The sequence below is a fragment of the Perissodus microlepis genome, chromosome 7, assembly GCF_051167445.1.
Source record: "Perissodus microlepis isolate ML-2025 ecotype Zambia chromosome 7, ASM5116744v1, whole genome shotgun sequence".
NCBI classification, from domain to species: domain Eukaryota; kingdom Metazoa; phylum Chordata; class Actinopteri; order Cichliformes; family Cichlidae; genus Perissodus; species Perissodus microlepis.
The window spans coordinates 52,946,387-52,967,863 of NC_140467.1; the positions used below are offsets into that span (position 1 = coordinate 52,946,387).

The 21,477-nt window shown below is 39.5% G+C and overlaps 1 protein-coding gene across 7 annotated transcripts in view; it reads right to left on the reverse strand.

The window, feature by feature from the left end:
- Positions 1-3,295: 3,295 nt before the first annotated feature.
- The window catches only part of pitpnm2 (phosphatidylinositol transfer protein, membrane-associated 2), a 67,418-nt gene continuing 49,236 nt past the window's right edge, over positions 3,296-21,477 (reverse strand). For 6 of the 7 annotated variants that reach the window (XM_084935902.1, XM_084935898.1, XM_084935901.1 and 3 more), the window contains 14 exons: positions 19,914-20,125; positions 19,655-19,830; positions 17,065-17,235; positions 16,801-16,941; positions 15,721-15,882; positions 15,339-15,617; positions 13,779-13,927; positions 13,437-13,553; positions 12,187-12,303; positions 11,939-12,087; positions 11,703-11,852; positions 10,735-10,918; positions 10,520-10,648; positions 3,296-10,318 (listed from right to left, as the gene is read on the reverse strand). In XM_084935902.1, coding sequence (XP_084792028.1) covers positions 9,950-10,318; positions 10,520-10,648; positions 10,735-10,918; positions 11,703-11,852; positions 11,939-12,087; positions 12,187-12,303; positions 13,437-13,553; positions 13,779-13,927; positions 15,339-15,617; positions 15,721-15,882; positions 16,801-16,941; positions 17,065-17,235; positions 19,655-19,830; positions 19,914-20,125 — 2,505 coding nt within the window. In that variant the 3' untranslated portion in view covers positions 3,296-9,949. The remainder of the gene's footprint in view (positions 10,319-10,519; positions 10,649-10,734; positions 10,919-11,702; positions 11,853-11,938; positions 12,088-12,186; positions 12,304-13,436; positions 13,554-13,778; positions 13,928-15,338; positions 15,618-15,720; positions 15,883-16,800; positions 16,942-17,064; positions 17,236-19,654; positions 19,831-19,913; positions 20,126-21,477) is intronic. The other variant, XM_084935904.1, reaches the window with a different exon arrangement.

Below are 21,477 nucleotides of genomic sequence, written 5' to 3' on the forward strand. Positions count from 1 at the left end.
CCTCACGATCTCAGCATTCTACTGGGAGTATACACACTAAGGAGATCAATAAGGTAGCTGGGTGCAATGTTATTTATGATTTTATAAGTAAGCAGTAAGATTTTAAAATCGATGCGGTGTTTAATTGGGAGCCAGTGAGAATTGGGGTGATTGTCTCAAACCTACGAGTACCAGTTAGAAGGCGAGCCGCGGCGTTTTGGGCAAGTTGCAATCTACGAAGAAGGGCAGAATGAAGCCCAGTGTATAGGGAGTTGCAATAGTCTAACCTGGATGTGACAAAGGAATGGATAAGCTTTTCTAGATCCTCACGTGGTAAGTATGGCATGGCCTTAGAAATTAAACAAAGTTGATAGAAACAAGATTTAATAACAGAGGACACATGCTTGTCAAGCTTAAAGGAGCCGTCCAGGTAAACACCCAAATTACTTGCGGAATCGGAAAGATAATCAGCGAAGGGCCCAAGGACACCAGTTAGATGGGCTCTAGGGGTATGACTATCAAATATTAAAGTTTCCGTTTTCTTGGTATTAAGGATAAGAGAATTGCTCAGCAGCCAGTCTTTAACTTCACTTATATAATCGAAGAAGCGAAGTATCAATGAAGTTTCATCCTCAGTCAATTCAAAATAAATTTGAATGTCATCCGCGTAGCAATGATAAGAGAGTTTGTACTTTTCAATAATACGACAAAGGGGTAACATATATAGAGAAAATAGCATAGGACCCAACACAGACCCCTGAGGGACACCACAGGTAACGGGGGCAATGGAAGAGGAGTAGGTACCCATCGTGACAGAGAAGAACCTCTCCGATAAGTAGGATTTAAACCAACTAAGAGCCATACCCGTAATGCCAACCAGAAGTTCAAGCCTCATTAACAGGATATTATGGTCCACCAGATCAAAAGCAGAAGACAGGTCCAACAAAACTAAGACGGCGGGGCGCCCAGAGTCAGTAATTAAAAGAAGATCATTGAAGACCCTCAAAAGTGCTGTTTCCGTGCTATGGCGCAGCTTAAACCCAGATTGAAATTTATCCCAGATGTTTCAGATAGGTCTGAAGTTGTGATAGGACAATCTTCTCAAGGATTTTTGACAGGAACGGAAGTTGCGAGATAGGTCTGTAATTAGCGAGATTTGAGTGATCTAGGGAACACTTTTTAAGAACAGGTTTCACTTCGGCATGTGTAAAGGCAGCCGGAACACAACCCATTGACAAAGAAAGATTGATTAGTGATAATATACAAGGCCCAATTACATTAAATCCCTCCTTAATAATGCGAGATGGGAGAATGTCGTGAACAGAATTTGAGATTTTTAGACGATCAATAATTCCCTTAAGGGTAGGAAGTGACACTGGTTCGAACTGAGCAAGTGTCATAGAGCAGCGTAAAGCGGGGGCTTGGCACATCCCCGAAGCTTTTAAGGCTCTTAAGGTGGAGATTTTATCAGTGAAGTGATTTAAGAACTGCTCACAAAGAGCTGAAGAAGCTAGCCACGATGCTTCAGGATAAGGGTTAACCAAGGAGTTTAAAATATTGAATAAAACGCGTGGATTATGACTATTATTCGTAACGATGGCTGACAGAACAGCCGCTTTAGCCATCTTAGCAGATTTCTGGAATTCCAAGCGCGTCCTGCGTAAAATATCAAGGGACACCTGGAGCCTATCCTTTTTCCACCGCCTCTCAGCTTGACAGCAGGTACGGCGTAGGGCATGTGTAGAGTCATTTAACCAAGGTCGGGAACTGCTTCTAGGACATTTCACTTTTATAGGGGCCACAGAGTCCAGTATGGAGGTGCATATAGCAAGTAGGGAGTTGACAAAGTCATCAAATAAAGACTGTGTGATGCCAGCCGTATCAGGGAGCACAGATTCAGAGAAAAACGCAGAAAGTTCAGCCACAGTCCCAGAATCAATGAACCGGCAAGGCATCGAGGGCCCCCAAGGTTCAGATCAGTTTCGCATAGATCAGCATCAAAAATGACTGGAAAGTGGTCAGAAATCCCAGTGTTGCTAGTTTCCCTGACACTAGCAACACTGGGATGTGGTTTTCCATGAGAGAAAACCAAATCAAGTGTGTGACCTTTAGAGTGGGTTGGAGCATTTACCCACTGAGTAAGATTAAAAGAGCTAAAACAAGAAAGTCTTTGGCAAGCCTATCGTCTTTACAACAGATATGAATGTTAAAATCACCAACAATAAGAAGACGGTCATAATTTAAGCAAATAGATCCTAAAAAGTCAGCAAAATCATTGATAAAAGTCCACAACACAAAGAGCCAGGGGGGGGACCAGCAAGTTCCAATAGTTGTGCTTCGAAGCTAGCAAACATAGGTGGGGACAGCTGCCGTATCTGGAATTTATTCCTAAAGACCACCGCAAGTCCTCCACCCCTACCCGAAAGCCTCGGTGAGCTGAAAAAAGCACAGCTCAGAAAAGGGAAAGAACTCACCAGGACGAATCCAGGTTTCCGTCAGGAGCAGTAAATCCAGACCCGTAGTGGTAAAAAAGTCATTCATGATAAAAGTCTTGTTCATCAACAACCTAACATTTAATAATGCCCTCCGGGCCGAAGATGCCAGGTCAAGGTTAGAGGCACATCTCAGGCCTAGATTAATTGTAAGCCTAGATTAATTTTATTAGTATTTATTATCAAAATGACTGCTGTAAACTCAGTTTATTGCAGTTGAGCTACATGAAGTTCAAGACCTGTGCTTTGTATGTGTGTAACTTGATACCACATCTGTTTTCTAGTAACCAGCAGTGGGCCTCTGGTTACAAAAAGAACTTGCATAGAAGTCCAAAGTCACTTGGCTCCTTTGATGTGTAACCTCAGTAAATACTTTTCTTGATGATTTCAGGTCTCAGTTGCTAGTTTCAAGTCTTATTGAATACAACGTGTTTATTTTGTTCTTTATGGACCCATTAGAGGCGGAGAAAGCAGAGTACACATTTGGATGAGCCAAACTTGTGATTGACTAGTCGCTACTTTACAGGCCTTGCAGTGTCTGCTCCAAAGCTGATTAGTTGTTCTGGAACAAAAAAAACTCAGAGTTGCCGATTGCAGAGTTAACAAACTCAAAGTTAGACCCAGATCTACCTCTCACTCGGTGCTTCCTATTTCTAAATACCAAGACATCAGTGCTTGAAACACTGTGCTTCAGACATCACAGTGGGATCTCACTCCTCAGCTGGTTGTAAGTCCCGGATTTATACTTTTTTTTTTTTTAGGCATTCCACATAATTGTATGTAAACGTTTAAGACTAGGCTAAAAAGAACACACAAACACATGGTAATTTATCATCCAATTATATTTATTCCACAGTACAGAGGATAATGGTGAGTGCTGGGGGTCAGAAATCTACCAGAACACATACTGTATGAACAAGGACACATCTGTACCTACTGAAAATGTGAGTCTAAATCACTTGGAAAAGTAATTCTGGTGTCCCTAATTAAGTACATGTGGCATCTTAGTTACTGGCTGTCGGTGTCATGGATCAAAGAATCAGTTAAAACATATAAAATGGGTAATGACAATCTATGCAACAGCTAACATGGCACAGAGAAGTACTATTTTATGCCACCCTTTCCTAGCAAATATAAGCAGTATATAAACATTTAACGATGCAATAATGTAACTGTAAGCAGATACAAAGTGTTTGTCTATTCCTGGAATTATTTTTTAAAAAAAACGTAAAACAAATGGAAATCACACATAAAGCAAGAATTAATGATGCAGTAATGGTTACAGGGCAATTAAAACTGCTACAAATATAATAAATCAATGTGTAGAGCTACGTTTTAATGTGTTATAAACCATTAAGTGTTTGTAGTGCTGCTTATAAAAACTAGATGATGTTAAAATAAATTTTGTGCATGTGACTCTAATCCCATACTATGCATATATTGAAAGTGTATATTAATTATTGCCACTATACACTTTGTCACGGTCCTACAGCATCTGCGGCATTATATTTCAGATGTGTACATACAAAATATGATATGGTGCTAAAGCTGGACATCAATAAATTGTCAGTCCCACTTTCTAATAAGGAACTTTTTCTAAAAGATTTATTCATTTAAAGATATTAATCAAAACCGGCTTTTATTTGGCAGCTTTGTTTCACTTATAATGGTTTTTAAAAACATTTGTAATCCTATTATAAATACTAAATAGTCATCAATTAAGAACTTTAATCAGTAGGCATGCTTTCCTTTTACATTACTGTACGTCTTCAGTACAATACATACATGTTTCAGGTATGAGTTTACAGAAGTCATTACAAATACTTTTATTAGCTTTAGAAAATGTAGGAAGGTTTTAAACACATGAATTTTCAATAAGTGCCAAATAATTAGTTTGCTAAAATGCTGTTCATAGAAGCAACAGTGGGTGCTAACATTTTTTTTTTGTAGGTCTCTATATTTAATCATTCTTATCCCAAAGTGGCAATAATTGTGATTACAGGAAATATATTCTGCTGTTTGTTTTTGTTTTTATATGTAAGTGTTCAGTTTAATTGTAAGGACATAGTGGAGAAGAGTTCATTTATTATTCTTACCAGTGTAGGTTATGTAATTTTAAGTCGGATTAGACAAAATGCAACAGTTTGGTAAATATTGTTTTCTGTTATGGGCTTTTACTTTTCCATGCACCTACTGCTGGCTGAGAAAAATGTCTCGAGTTATATTGCAAAGGTTTTGTAAAATACTCCAGCTTGAAAAATAGGTACAATAGTCCTATAAAACATACTTGACTGTTGTAAGAGACAGCAGATGTCTACAGCAGCTCAAATACAAACAGTTTTCACATGGTGTGAAAAAGCTGCACGTGGTGTATGGACGTGTATGCTTTCAGACTGCATGTAGATTGTATTGTGGTAGATTGTGCCCCTGCTGTGATGTGAAGAATAATATTGCACTGGTAGGAACATAAAAGCTTCCTGTGTTGGTCCATAGCCTCAATGACTGCCAAAATGACAAATAAAATGCTACATATTTCCGTTATAGTTCACCTGAAATTTCCAGAGTAACGTCATGAACCTTAAATAAATAAATAAACCTTGACCCTATATTTCCTACATATATATCTTTACAGTATGTACAGTGACACATCCTTGGCTCCTGAACAGTGTCAGAATCCAGACGGACAGACATTCAACTCAGCAGCCAAAATGGCCAAATGGGAAAAAGTGTTTGCATCCATAAAACCACCCACATCACGACAGGCAGTCACGCTTAAAATCCAGGACTTCTTTCAGTCTAGCATATTGTCCAAGGTTTTGGCAGCACGCTCAGACTCTGTTCTACAAGGTCAAAACATTTTGCCCATTTTTTTTTCACATGCAACATTCAATTTAATATTATGTAGTCAGCAAATCAAAATCCAGTCAAAGCATTAAGACGTTTGCTCTCAGTACACACTTCCCCTTCTTACGAAAGGCTGGATACAGTATGCATCAGGGGTTTTCAAACTATGACAACCTCCCATCTGTGTCAGGTGGATTGTACAGGTGCACAGAGGTGTTTGAGAGCAACAGGAAGCACTAGTTGTCTTTTTTGGCCCTTTAATTTACAAGTTAAAAATGAGTGGATCTATGTGATATATGTATCTTTAGATTCAATGGGCCATAGACTTTCAGAAGACATTGCTATATCCAGTACCCATGACTAATAAGCAGACAGTTCTTCATGGGTACAGTGCAAACAGGAAGAGCTAATAGCTAAGACAATTGCTAAAATGCTTTTAATGGGGCCAAAATCTTAAAAAAAGAAAAAAAAAAAAGAAAAAAAAGTTTTCTTTTGTTTTTTAAAGAAAAGAAACAAAAATAAGAAAAACTCCTAATCCTCTAGCCATAGTCTGTGCTTCTCAGATATCAGCATGTAGTCAAGTCACAAAGCTAATTACATTCCTTTAAAAAATAGTCACCATTGTTCTAAATGATTTTCTGGATTCCTCAGTGAGTCTTCTAAGTATCTGGGTTAACCAACAACAACAAAAAAGCCTTTTCCACTCAGTAAAAAGAAGATTTTAAACTTGAAATCTTTCTCATTTTGCACCTCTGAAACCAAATGAAAACAAAGACAGCAGTAGATAGTAGGAAAATTAGGAAATGGATTTGAAGAGACACCTCTTGCAGTGTGGTGGCACAGTAGTAGAGCAGTAAGTACTGTTGCTTCACAACTAGAAGATCCTGTTTGTCCATTTAAGGGGTCCCTCCCCAAAAACCCCTCTTTCTTCTGACTGCCCAACTGCTGGAAGCTTGCTGAGGAGCAGTACTGATTATCTGAGAGTTATATCCTCCTGAGAACCAGCCCATTCATTTATGTGTCCTCTGTAATGGACATCTGTTTTTGACTTATTTGAGCTAACCTACTAAGTCCTGATGTGCTAAATATATGACATTCTGGGATTTCCATTGATATTTCATGGGTTTTGTCTTTTATCTCCAAAGAGGAAGGAAATCACAAAAAAGTTCAATAGAAAGATTGTTTTTTCCTCGCTTCTCAGGAGGATATTTCTGGGTGTGCTGTGTATGTAGCCAATAGCACAAAGAAATCAGGTTTCTGTATGTCATGTTATTGTAAGATAACATAACATAAGAAGGAAAAGTGCGCTTTTAAAGGTAAACTTCAGGAGTCTACATTAGATTGCACTACTTTTTAAAGAATTACAGTTACTGTAGTTCCAAAGCTTTGAGAATAATCATCCACCAAACAGAAAAATATGCCTGTTAAGAGAACACAGAGTGTGGGCATGGATATGCATCAGGGGGGGAGCACAATATCAGACTTTGAAAACTCCTGGTCTAAAGACTTCTGTAGAGTTCCTTGTTAACTATTTGGCACATATACGTAAATCTTTTTCATATTGTGACCAAATGTACAGACGTATGCATACCAGCACATATATCATATCCTGACATAAATAAAAAATGTCATGCACTACAGAGGTGTTCGAATGCAGCAACATGAGATGGTAACTACAGTATATTCCACTGTAAACTAGTGCAAAAAAGGATAATGAGGTTACGCCGTTGATTAACTACAGTATTAGAGAATGATTTTGGCTTTTGTGGTGGGTTCAAGACGGTCTGGATCACACAGACTGGAAACAGATGCACTCTTGTGTAGTGTGGAAACTGGGCGTGTGAAATAACAGCATAGTAAAATGAGGGTGACAAGCAGTGCGGCTGCTCCATACGTCCATACACAAAGGCTTAAAGGACAGATTCACAATTTTTCATGCTTCAGAAATAGCCAGATGCTCATCTGAACACTGAAACTGTTGTAGTTATAATTATTTAAGTCTATACCAAGCATCCATATGTAGAACTACGTATCATTTGTTTAGACTTAGACTTCCAGTTCATGCAAAAACACATTAGAATTTATGCTTGTTATTACTATTATAAATATTCTTTTGAAAATTTGGCTTAAAAGATTAAAGTAAATGATTTCCAAGGTTTTAAATTTCATCTTTGTGTCAGGTCAAGTCAAATTATTACAGGGTGTGTATAAAAATGAATAACTTTAAAAACTAGCTATATTAAAACAATTCTATTGCAATATAAGAAGGGTTGATTTTAAAAATCGAGTATATGGCCTTTTTTGAATTAGCTTCATAAACACTTTTTTTTTTTTTTTTAACTTTTTTAGCTCTTATTGACTGAATTTGGATCATTTTAAAGGTATACATTAAAAGGTCTTGTCATTCAGTTTTGTGCAGCCCTTAGTAGAACACCCTGAACACAACAATTTTTCGAGAGATGTTGTTTAGTTGTTAACATTTGCCAAAAATAAGCATAGTAGATTTTGTCCACTATCACCTAAACTGGAAGCACATTGTGTAGGGTATGTCTTCATGGCTAGTTTTACTGTTTCAGTGTTCACACAGGCACCTGACGTTTTCATTTATCATACCTGTAAATGTTTTTACCTATTATTTAAAGAGTGACATTTATGCCTGCTATGTGCCCATAGTTTTTGTTTTTTTTGGATTTGGGTCAGAGATGTGAGGTGGCTTCATCTTCTTTAAAGGGAAAGAGAGGCCAATGGGACTCATCTCCCATACTCCACACACACTGATAATTCAGTCATTTCAACATTCGAGCTGAATCACTTCGGCTCATTCTTTAGTCCATTTGGTACAAATACTGAAACATCTTTGTGAGTGAAAGCTCTCACTTCCAGTTCAGTCTGAAATGAAACAGGCTCCAGGTCCAGCCTGCATTATATCCTATGAGAAAAAAGAGCAAATACTCAGGAAACACCACAAAAGTGTCTCCCAGCAGCAGCAACTATGGGAAACAAAACACCACCAGCAAGTGGATCTGAGGTATTGCAAGCAGATGAATATATATATAGATATATATATAAATAAAGGGATAGTTGCTGTGGACTGTACAGAGTCTCAGTTGTTGCTTTAATGCTGCATGCCCTGTTTTTCTGCTTTCCGTCTCCTCTGCAAAGAAAGTGTCTTGTGGGATATTAAGGCCTTGGATGGCCCAGAGGCCACACGGAAACAGAAAATACTACAGAGTTTCACACAGGGTGGAATGAAAACTGAATGGCCGACCTGCTATCAGTATGTTTTAAGAAGCATGAACAGGACTGATCTGTGACTAAGACGACAAGTACTTTCCTCTGTGATACAGTATATTTCACAAATCCAGCCCTTATTGTTCAAAGGATCAATTCATCCAAAATACACATTTCTTTATTCATATCTTTTGGTATCTAAAAATAGAAAATTTAGAGATTCTTTTAAAATCTCTGCCAGCACAATACCATGAAGGTAATTCGTTTGTGGTCCATTACACTTAACTCAATGCTAGCATTCTCATGCTATCATTTCTCCAGTAACAATGCTGCAAGCTTTTTTCCTAATCTAGTTTAGCTTGTTAGCATGGTGATTTTAGGTGGTAACAAAGAGAGTTTGGACCCTGGCCGACTCTCAGGTACATTTTCATGACAGAAAATACTTCCACCTACATTTACATCATCTTAATGTTTAGATACTTCTGGACAAATAAAACCAAAAAGTACCAGCCAGATAAATAGGGTGGAGTAAAATGGAATTGGAGAATCCTTTATGAAGCCAGCTGACAGGCTGTTGGTAAGAAATGGGAAGAGAGTAACTAAAGCATCTAACCTAACAACCTTCTGGATGGATTTTGTTTACACTAACATGCTGTGGCTAGTTAAAATATCTACTAATATGATCTCTTTTGGTAGAGTTTGGATGAACAGATCCTTTACAGTAAGGTCTCCATTTGGTCTCTCCTTACTTTTTGTTAGATTTGCCTTTCTGTTTTTTGGTCTCTACTTACTTTTTGATAGATTTGCTTTTCTGTTTTTGCATCATGAGGGTTTTCTATACTTATTGCCAGTCACTGCTGTGTTCCAAAACAGTGGAAAAGAAACTCAAGTGTAAATCACTGGCCCTTTGCCACGGTTGCCAAACGAACTTAGCCTCAGTCCCATGGTTGACTGTCTGAAGATCAATCTGGCTCTGCAGTTTGTCCTGAGCTCATGAGTGTAAATGTTTGTGTTGTTTGGAAAGGAGAAGGGAGGGTTTCCCGTTAGACGAGATTAGTTTAAGGCTTACAATTTCTTTTTTTAATCCTTCCTTTGTCATTTTTTTTAAATAGTGGTATATCCTATAAAAGTATTACTGTAAAAGAGTCATGCTACAGAACTGTTTTGTTCTCTAGATCCCACTTGGCCTGATTAGTCCACTCCTCCTGGACAGATCCCTACTTATCGCTCCTTCCTAATCTCTATTAATTATGGGTTATTTATGCTAAACCATCTGTGTATTCCTTCCACAGACCCATCATCCACACCCTCCCATCTTTTCTTCACCTTTCTATCTTTTATCTTAGTCCAGAGATCATAGTGGCTCGGCCAGGGTCCTTTATACCAAAGCTTTTATTTAAACATTACTTGGGGCCATGTAAGCCTACACTGCCCTCCTTGGTGCTGCTGCTGCGCCCCCAGCACCCCGCAGCTATACTCATACTCCTCTGTGCTGCTGCTGTGACCCCTCTATCGCGCTCCACTTCACACTGGCTGAGCGTGCGCTCAGTCCGGCCTGGCTGGCTGGGTGAGCATGACCCCGACCCTCCAGGCTGCTGAGAGGAGATGGTGCGAAAGATGTGGTTCCGTTTCCGGAGGAAGTCTCCTCCAGCTGTGCCCAGAGCAAAGCTGCCCTTTCGGAGGACCATACGGGTACTGGCGGTCTTGGCAGGGCGAGACCTTTGGTTGTACTCCAGCTGAGATAGGTGGGAAGCATAGCCATCCAGGATGAACTGGAACAGATTAACAGTCAATTAAACTGGGTTTACTCAGCATCAATGCACAGACACAAGGTCCCCTGACAGACCCTAAACACTCAGTGATTAATCATGTAAAATATTCATGGCCTATAAAAACAACTGTACACCCACTCAGATAAAATAGTTTCATTGTGAACTAATTTATAATGTACCACAATTAATTTACTATCAGACCTGGCACTGGTGCTGCATTTTCTTCGTGGGCCTTCCCACTATGTAGATATGAGATGGAGGCAGGCCAATAGAAGTGTACACTGATATGTCCTTGGTGGAGCCATAGGCAGCAAATATCCTCATGTTGGCCTAATCAAATACAAAGAGTTTAAACTTTTAGACACTGGAAGGATTTTGCTGCATTGCTATTCCAGACTCTCCCTGCCCTCACTTACCTCGTTGATGAGGGTTTTGAGGAAGTTGGCCTTGTGTCGGAGAGGGTCATGTACCAGGCCGTCGCAGAATGAGACGATGCCATTAGGGAAGTTATGCTGGGAGAGCCACGCAACAACACGCTGCTTCTGCATGTCAGGACGACCTGTGACATACACTATCAGATAGCCCAAGTCCTGCCAGTACCTGCAAACAATAAAGAATAAAAATCCTGAGAAGGAGTCGCGTTTGGATTAGCTGACTTCCATGCTAAAAGGGAGTGATATGTTGTTCAGAAAATCAATATTCTGCCATTACTTCACATAAATATTCCCAAGATGCAGCACATGTAAAAACTACAAATACCAGGGGGTAGTATTTATTCTCAATAGTTTAGAAGAAAACTATAAAATAACATATATGGAATTAAAAATGTGTGAAAGAAAATGTGTTTTTCAATTTTACATTTTTCAAAACTTTCACCTTTGGTTGTAACAGTAATGTGTAAGCTCCACACAACAATTAGTCCTGCAAGTACCTGAGCTGAGAGAGTGGAGAACCCCAGCCTCAGTACCTTTGTCCATGCAGCAAGTAGACCATGTGTTTGTGGTCATTTATCCATTTATGCCTTCACTGTGGAGAGGAATGTTTTGCATTGTGTGATGTTTTTGACCTAGAGAAGCAATTCTTGTGTTGCTTCTTCTATCTTACTAACATACAAAAGGGGCAGACTTTAGACCAGATTCAAATGTGAGATATGTGGCTCCATGTGAGATGCAGAGAAAGTGAACTGCTCATATCTGCATATGCATTTTCCACCATGAAGTATGGAGAACAAGTTGCCAAGACAACATTCCACAACAATCTGTTTTGGTCTTTGCCACGGAGTTTTTGTTTGTGTCCACAACTTTGATTTGTACTATCTAGACATTTTACACTATATATTACTGCAGAGTAGTATTCCTACCAAGCATGCTGGTGTTCTCCTTACCTTACCACATCCACAGCCCCTGCTCGAACCTTAGGGTCACTCCCCATTATTGAGACGCTGGCAGCAAATGACCCGTCAATGCTGAATACAACAAACTCTGTTCCTCGTGGTACAATAGTAAGATAGCTGTCTGCAAATGTGTGGTCGCCCCTATTAGAGAAACAGCGACTGGTAAATATGATGAAATTCATACATGTATGCGTCTCTCCTTGTGAAATTACTACAACTCAGCATACCTGACCACCATTTTGACAGGATATACCCCGATACCCAGCCTCTTGCTCTCTGGAATTACATAAGAGACACGTCCACTGTTGTTAGTAAGCTCCGTGTCAAAGTACACCCACTCTCCAGAGGGAGGCTGGGTCATGATGTGAATGTCAATCTGCAAGAAAAAGAAAAAAAACAAAAACAAAACATGGCTTGAATACAAACCATCTCTTTTTTGTTGTTGTTCCTAACAGCCAAAGATATCAGTCATTACCTTTTCTCCAGTTAGTGTGACCATGTCCAGAGGACCATACATGAAACGTCCCGTCAGTGTCTGCACTCCATCCTCTGTGAACACGGCGTCATTCACGCGATGATTAGCTGTCACATTCTGAGAAGCAACCAAAACAGGAAATCAGTTTCAATTCTCTAAAGTCTCTCTTGAGACTTCTCTTACTGTTTTTGCTGCCAAAATGAGATGACGAGAACTTGACTGAAATGTTAATCAGCTCATTAGAGCTGTTTTTTTCCTAAATTGTTTGTCCTGTGAAATGCCTCTTTGGCACCTTTGGGACTACCGTATCGTCTTCAAGGACTTTTTGGACACCTTTTTTTCCAGAATAACTGAAATCCTCTACTTATGTCTTGCTGCTTATATCTTATGCAGGGCTACGGGCTATTCCAGACCTTCCCAAAGTGTGTGGCCCGCCCCCTAAGGGGGGTGCGAACATTTTTCTTGTAAAACAAAGGGGGGCCTAGCAAAAAAAGTTTGGGAACCACTGGGCTATTCTATTCTATTCTATTCTATTAAATGTTTAGAGAGGAAATATTTTCTTGGTAGATATGCTAGTAACTAACAGATATCTGAAGTATGAAAATCAAAAAACTTGCTTAATCTTTAACAATAGCTTATACACAGCCTTGTCAAAAGAAAGCAATGATAATCTAATATTTAGTTGGAACAAATTTAGCTTGGCATTATTTCAAATGTTTTATGCTTAGCATGTTAGTGGGGTAATTAAAGTTGGATGTGAACTAGATGTGAACGTGAACAGTATGACAATGGCTGCCTGTCTCTCAGTGTCGGCCCTGTGACAGGCCGGCGATCTGTTCTGGGGGTTTCCTGGCTCTTGCCTTATGGTAGCTAGGATAGGCTCCCCCCATGACCCTTAATTGGACAAGCAGAAGAAAATGGATAAATGGATGGCTCTAGTATGTCTGACATGACATTTTCTGATGATAAATTAGTCTTTTAGGGAACGATGCTGAGGTCTCCAAAGTTTGGGTCATTAGAAACTCAGATTTTCTTTGTAAATTTGCCTTTCAGGTAAATAAAACATCCATTTTTCTCCCTTTGTGTCATTTTTTGCTGCTGCTGAAATACTTCTAAAGCCAAATCTATGCCCTTCAAAAATATAACAGAGATACTTTATGGATGTTTAAGTTAAAAATTCCCCTTTATATCCACATCTTAAAAGTTCAGCATTGCCTCTGCCAGGTGGAGATACCATAAAGACGTCTTACCCGAATTTTAACATGAGTCCTCTTTCGAAGCCACTTCTCCCGAGGTTTTGAAGGAGTAAATTCAGACACTTCTTTACCATCCAGCTCCAAAATACCAGAATTCTCATGTCTCATTACCTGCAACAGGAAATGAAATTAACATTAAAAAAAAGAAATGTAGAAACCTTGGTGAACCTATTGTACCACATTTTCTGTAAAGGAATGGGGTCTAATATTTAATTTTAAAAAAGCAATGACTGAGATTATCATCCCTGGAACTATGCAACTTAAAACACTTTAGTGATTACAGCTCTCAAGACATTTCCAGTCTCATCAAAGAAATAAAATCAATTGAAAGAGAACCTGTCTGAGTATAAATGAGACAACGTCTGTAGATTCCCAGTAGGAGGCATGGAAAAGATGAGGCAGAGCCACGGTTGGAAATGCTGTCAGGGCATCAGGACAGTAAAGAGCATAGTCCATCCTCTTACTGCCCCACCACCGAGAAGCAACTACAGCAGTGAGGGGAAAAACAGACAGTCAGAACATCCACTGTGCTGATTTTAGTTAGTGTTTTTCACTGAAGGTTTGACTAAGAGGCACTAGGGCTAGGTTAAAACTGGACAGTGGTGAGTAGTAGAAAGGTTTGAAGTGCACACTGTTGCCTCTCTTTTTTTCTTGTAATGCAGTGGTTCCCAACCTTTTTGACTGAAAAAAATGTTTGTTGTTACTGTTGTTACTGTTTAGGGTGATCACGGCTCAAGAGTTGGGTGTTCGTCTTGTAATCAGAAGGTTGCCGGTTTGAGCCCCGGCTCGGACAGTCTCGGTCGTTGTGTCCTTGGGCAAGACACTTCACCTACCGCCTACTGGTGATGGCCAGAGGGGCCGATGGTGCGATATGGCAGCCTCGCTTCTGCCAGTCTGCCCCAGGGCAGCTGTGGCTACAACTGTAGCTTGCCTCCACCAGTGTGTGAATGTGAGAGTGAATGAATAGTGGAATTGTAAAGTGCTTTGAGGGTCTCGAAAAGCACTATATAAATGCAATCCATTATTATTATTATTATTATCCACGACTTGTATTTGTCCACTGTTTTATCTGTGAACTGTTAATATCCCTAAACTGCAATATATGACTTGGATACAACAATTTATTTGATATGATGAATTTAGTTAGCGCTTATAGAATTAAATTAGTACACATCAATTTTACTACTATTTGGGCTGTTTTATTTTCCCACATAAATGGGATCTCTTATGCTTATTTTTATCTCCACAGATTTATTTGTAGCCACTACTAGTGTATCCATGATTCATAATGCTAAAGCATCTGAATTTACTTATAGTGGGCTTTGGTGCCGTCTCTGTCTTAAACAAAGTGTTTAACTTCCTTCACGCTTTGTTTGAGATAACTTTCTTTTGACTGGCTGCATCTCGCAACCAGAAGGTTTGATCAACAGGTGGGTGGGGCTTCTGCGTGCCTGAGATGATCACATTAGCAATATCTGCTCTCAGTGATGTCATATAGATGTAGCAGCAAGGGGAAAGTCTTTAGAGCAATCTGAAGCTTTAGGCTGACCTTCTTATTTAAAACTTAGACCATGTTTAATATCAAAATCCATCGTGTCATAAAACATCAGTATATATTTTTTGAGATTTTTCTGCCAACACCAAAAGTAGCTACTGAGGTACAAGTAAGCCTGATTGGGAATCACCACCAGGACAAGAAAACAGTGGTTCTCAAGGAATTAAGTTCAGAAAGGCTCACAAGAAGGATTATGGACCTCCAGTGTAATTACTGTAACTACTTGGGAGTACTATATGAGAGAAAGGAAGAAGCCAGAGGAGGAAGGAAAGAACACAGGGAATGAATACAGATTGTAGCATCCTTCCCTCAAGGTCCTCTTACTACAGCTCCCAGGGTACCTTTCTCTATGTTCTTCAGCACCCCGGGCGACGGGGGTGCCGAGCTGATGTCAGTGATGTCAGACGTAACATCAGTGAGGTCAGAGGTCATGTCAGAAGTCATGTCAGAGCTAACGTCCGAGCTGTGCTCAGACTCCACACCGTTGGATCTCGGAAAAACCTGACGAATTTTCTTGTGCAACTGAGGCGGTGTGCTCCGAGAGGCAAATCTATGGTAGGGTAGATGCAGCTGTGACAGCAGACTGGGCCTTTTAGTGTGGCTCACTTCACACTTGCTTGCTAAGAGGATGTTTGGAGGGAGGAAATGAGAATGTCAACATGTAAACTTCCAGCTTCTGGACCAAAAATTAGGTCAGAGACACAATGTCAGAGGTCAGCTTACTCGTAGCGATGTTGGAGGCGGTGTAAGAGTCAGCTAAGCCTGACACCTGGCTGGCTATGCTGGCCTCACTGGCTCTACGGGTGCAGCGAAGGTGAGGAATCCCTGGTGATGTTGATGATGGATGCTGACCATCAACAAGAGTATGCGAGTGAAGGGTATCCACTGTGGATAAAGAGGAGTTATAGTCATATTCTTTATTCACATATGATCAATTATTTCTATGATTATGAATAATTCAAACACCAATATAAAATAATGACATTTTTAATCACTCATGCAAGGAGCAACAAGTTGTAAATACAACATGTTACCTTTTGAGTTTTAACCATTTGATAAATTTAAGTCTCACGTTCACTCTTTTAACTCTGTTTTTGGTTTCCTCCAGATATCTTCCTGCTTAGCTACTGCATGTTCCACTATTTTCACCCAATAGTCAAAGAACTCTGTTTGCTATTTGCTGCTGAGCAGTTAGTGTAAAATTGCTTTTTAGTGCTTAATTTGTCTGAGAAGAGACAGGAGTCTGAAGTGGCAGAACAATTAGTCATTAGAGTGAACCAAAATGATAAAACTGCAACCAGCTCGCTAATCAAATAATAGAACCTCAAAATGAATTCAGTGGGTAAGTACAGGTTTACCCGCAGCAGATGGCTGCATCTCCTCAAGCGTGGTTCTGTTGGATATTTCTTCCTGTTAAAATGGATTTTTTTTTTCTCCCCACTGTCAATAAGTGCTTACTCATAAAAGGTTGTATGATTGTTGGGGTTTTCTCAATATTATTTTAGGGGTTTACCTTACTCTGCAACTTCCCTGTTGGCAAAACAGGTGTTTTGAACCCCACAAACACAAAAAGCAACTGAGCCATAATTAATGTTAGGGAAATCTGTTGATGTTTATGAAAGAGCCATAAACATCAACAGATGAACCAGCCAATATACTGGAATATTGTATTTTTTAATCACCAAATATCAGTAATGGTCTTAAAAAATCCTATATTGTTAGAAGCTCTAGTTTTAACCAAATCCAGACCACATTAGAAAAAAAAATAACAGGATAAAGGAGATAAAGAGAACAAATACACACTCTCTGTGTTGCTCTGGGAGGTCTGCCAGTTGAGGACAGGCACAGGGATGGAGGTCTCACTGACAGTGCTTTCCTGGTTGCGATGTGATGCTGTACTGCCAGACTCTATCAGAAGCTGGGGGTTACTTTGCACAGTTTCAACTAAGCCAGACAAGGGGTAAAAAAAAAAAAGTCAACAACTTGTATTACATAAAGTTCTGCAGCAAAATGTCTCAGGAAGTGTGCCTTTCTTTTTTGTCTGTGTTTGCGTGTGTGTCAACTCACCCAAGAGAGCCGAATGTCCATCACCCAGAGGAAAGCGCTGATAGCGGGGGACGCTACAGGGAGGCAGCAGGTAGAACCTCTTGTCTAGGAGAGGCTCAAGACGAGAGGCGGAGGGGTCAGCTGGATGAAACATGTTGTAAACCTGCTGGCAGGCTGGACGCAGCGCCGACACTAGAGCAGGAAACACAGCAAGAAGTTTTAAATAAACAGACTGGTGTGACTAGTAACACGGGACACTGTGTATACAAACTATAACTTTAGATAGTAGGCTGGAAAATACATTACAGTTTTACTGAGTTACATTGATGCAGTTCTCACATTATCGATGTAATTCTCTCCACTCCTTTTGGAGATCATTTATCTGAATTTCATTAGTGGGACCACACCTTGAAGCACACCCTTTCTCAAAAATGAGAAGCTGTTTGTTCTTGTTTTTGTGCCTTACCCTGTCTCCTTTTTTCATTTGATTCATTTCTCATTAGTACATTGGGATCTTTCCAGTCTGGGATTCGCCGCCAGTCCCCTCTGAGGCCCTGAGGCCTTCCCCAAACCACAGCCTCAATTCATGCTCAAGTCATCTGCCATTATCTACTATATCTACTGCTGTAAAACCTAAATGAGGATGTGGTCCCGGCTAGTGAAATGCAGTTCTTAACTCTGTAACACACTTCCCCACTAACTTGAGAATTTCTTATTGTATTTGCACACACTGCTATTGCTTCTACCCATTAGTACCACACACATTTTGTTATTGTGTTGAAGCACTTCTCGTCTGAATCTCATAACTAATCAAAACATTTTCCGTAACACTGCCCGGTATTGCATTATTGTTTTTAATCAAATCCCTTCAAACTTCTTTCAAAGTCTGTATGAAAGACTAAGGCCAGTCACACACTGTCAGTGGAAGAACAGTTTTCCTCGATCGTTTTGGTGCAATTCTCCCATCAGAAAAGTCACTGTCACTACTAAATTTGGATGAGCAGCTGACAAATCTGCAACAACTCTGCTCTGAAACTTGTACTAACAAGGTGTACTTAATAAAGTGGTCAGTGAGTTTGTACAGTATGTATAGTATACACATTGGCAGTGCCATGACATTCACCTGTAACACAAGATTGTGAGTATTTATTTCTATTTGTTTCAACTAAACTTCTTCTGACAACGTGTTTCTATTTGCTTTTACCCAAAGGACAATTTCACTGCTAACACCGAGAGTGTGTGAGTGGATTTGCTCTTTCATACATGTTTGAAAAAAGTTCAAAGTAGCTTGATTGAAAACACTAATGCTGTGCTGGACAGTATTCAAGAAAGTGACAGATGTAGAGTTCTGACTAAGAATTATATAGGTTCGATCACTGGCTTCTCACAGTCCTTGAGCTCTCTAATGCATCCATCACAATATGAATGTGTGTTTATGTTAGATAGAAAGCACATATACAGAAAAAAGTGCATGTGTGTATGAGGCAAGTTTTTGGTGCTCAGGTAGAGTAGAAGCACTATATAAGAACCAGTCCATTTAGTACTAAATTATAAGTAGAAACAATAGCTGATGTGAGAATTGCACCAAAGCGATTGATAAAAACTGTAATAGGACTGTCGTCTTTATATAAAGCTTGACAACTACTTTGCTGATGTAAACTTTCCACTGGTCTTGGTCTGACTACACCATAGACTCTCTAGTGTTTGTCACAGTGTCTACAAACAACAGCAATAAAAAACTATGCCCATATGAAAAATAAAAGAAAATGTGTATAACCACTTAGAATTCCACACAATCAATGTTTATATCCCATCATAATCACTTTGTTTTACACTTAAACTACTGTAGTATGTCCTGTTTGAAATCATACCTTTATCCATATGAATCTTTGATTCATTAAGCTACTAGGTATAAGCTTTGTTTATATTTAATCCTATGTTTTATGCCCTAACTTGATGTGTGATTGTACTGTCATATTTCAAGAGTATGGTGGATACTGTATTTTTGCCAAAGTGGCATGTTATTTAGGTGATAGATAAGAATATCCTCACCAGTGGTAATTCCAGGACATTTTCAAGGCAAGCAGCACAAAAATATTTGACTCTTTATGTATTTTATCAATATAAGAGACCGATAAAACTGCATCTACCAACAACTTATTTTCATAATATTGAACGTTTTAAAGTTATTCCGATATTACTTTGGAAAACCATGAGAAATAAATGGCTGTGTAAACAAAGAAATGAAACTAAACATCAGCAACTGTAATGATTTCCTTTTTTTTTTTTTTTTTTAAAGTCCACATGTTAAGCCAACAGCTGCAGGTCAGTAATCTGTTTCTTTAAAACCTCAAAGGACACAGTGCAGTCAGACTTGTGGCTGTGTAAGCACTTCTATCACATATTTCTCTTTTTCAGCCTTTGAGATCAAAAGCATGACTTCTAACCTCTGACACCTGCCTCCCAGCTGCTGGAGACATGCATTTCACACAGGAAGAAACACAATGTGCTACAAATAACCACTTCCTGCTTTGACCTGTGACGAACATCAAATTAGACCAACAGCAAAATAAATGATAGGAGCATAAAAAGGGAGAAAATCCTTCCCCACCATCCAGAGTGGGCACCACAGTCTTCCTCAGTGCAAGCACCAGCCCGAGTGGAGAGCCGAACAGGAAAAAGTCAGTCACTTCAAATTCGAACTTCCCCAGAGATCCTCCCTCCAACATGGTGCTGTTGCTGGAACGCCGGGATCCAGCCTCTCTGTGGAGAACGCTGGCGTGAAGGCTGCCCAGAAAGAAACAAAATATAACACACAAGAAGAAATCTTTGAAGGATTCGTGGCATTTGTTTTAAGTTCTGTGTCTCACCTAGAGAGGAAGGCTTGGTGGTGTTTGATGGTGTCCAGCTCGTACGTGGAGGAGTCGCTGCGTTTGCGTGGAAGCTGCTTCTTGGGGTCGTCAGGCCCAGAGCAGTGAGGGATGTCAATGTTGCTGCGGCTGAGATGGCGGCTTCCTTCGAGGGATGGCGAGGAAGAAGAGACACTGTTTATGACGATACCAGGAGAAAGAAGTTCTGTGTCCTGAGAGAGAGGGATGAAAGAGGATACTGTCAAATGTGTGATCGAAATTATTCCCACAAGTCTTTAGTTTTTTTGGAATGACTTAGGTGTTTGTAATAGCCTTATAGTTTTATGGATAGCACTCTCAAACTGTAGGTTAGTTTGTCAGGACTATACTCACTATAATTTGGCAACTATCAGGTGAATGGTAATAAAAATTTGCACCAACATTCATAGTCTTGAGATGCCTCAGAAAAAGAAATATCCAGAGTCTTTGTCTAGCATAAATGAGACCAGCAGAAAAACATGTTACCATAGTGAGCTGCATCTGCAATGTGAAGCCCATTTATTTTTAAGTTGCTGATTGCTTATGTTTTAGAAAATTAAGGATGGTTTAGCTTTTACAGTTGCTATTTTGCAACAAGTTACAAGATCATTGCACTTGAAAGACAACTACAAGATTTTGCTTTAACTTTACCTGTACGGATATCAAAAATTGCCTCAGTACCCTTTAAATGTGACATAAGATCTGTGATAACTCTTTACCTTTTCTTCATGCAAGGCTGAAATTATATGAATTGTAATAGCCTTTAACTGGGTTTATGACCAGAACATGCACCTCCAAAACTGATGTCATACATCACTGCATTACTTCCACTTTGTATGTATTACCTACTAATAGATGTAATACATTAAAATATGCTAAACTAGGCTGCTCTAGTTTAGCATTCAGTTCCAGGCACCGCTGTGCCACACTGTGTATTGTCTTGCAGACCCACTAGCATGGCTTCAGAGTCTTGTTACATCTAATGTACACATTTTCTTCATATATTTCCCCCAAGGGTCACACATTTAGCACACTATACTGCATTTGACAACATATCACTTACAGTAAAAACAGGATAAGCCACACCATTGCGCACTCATGGACATACACAAATGAAAATTGTCAGACAAGTTCATATAAAGCAAGGATGGAGTTGAATGCAAGAATGCAATGCATTGAACATGTTGGCTAGTTTTCCACGTATTTTAGCATAGCTAAACACAGCTTCTGGTATCAACAATGGATTGTATATAAAAGATGGATGTAGCCACTGTTACATTACATTGTCTTTAGCTAAGCATTTTAGCCATCGGCATCTGAGCTACTGAACCTAAAAATAACTAAGAAGGAGTGAAGCAGACCGATAAACCGAGAGACACTGAACAGTCCTTCTTGACACCAGTGGGGACCATAATGTACATCCGCAGGTTTTGTTTTTTTAAGACTTTTTAAGACTTCAGCATTAGTTTCCTTTTTTAGACCCAGAAGCTACATCCATCTTTTATATACGGTCTACGGTATCAACAGCTTGGTATGTCATCAGAGA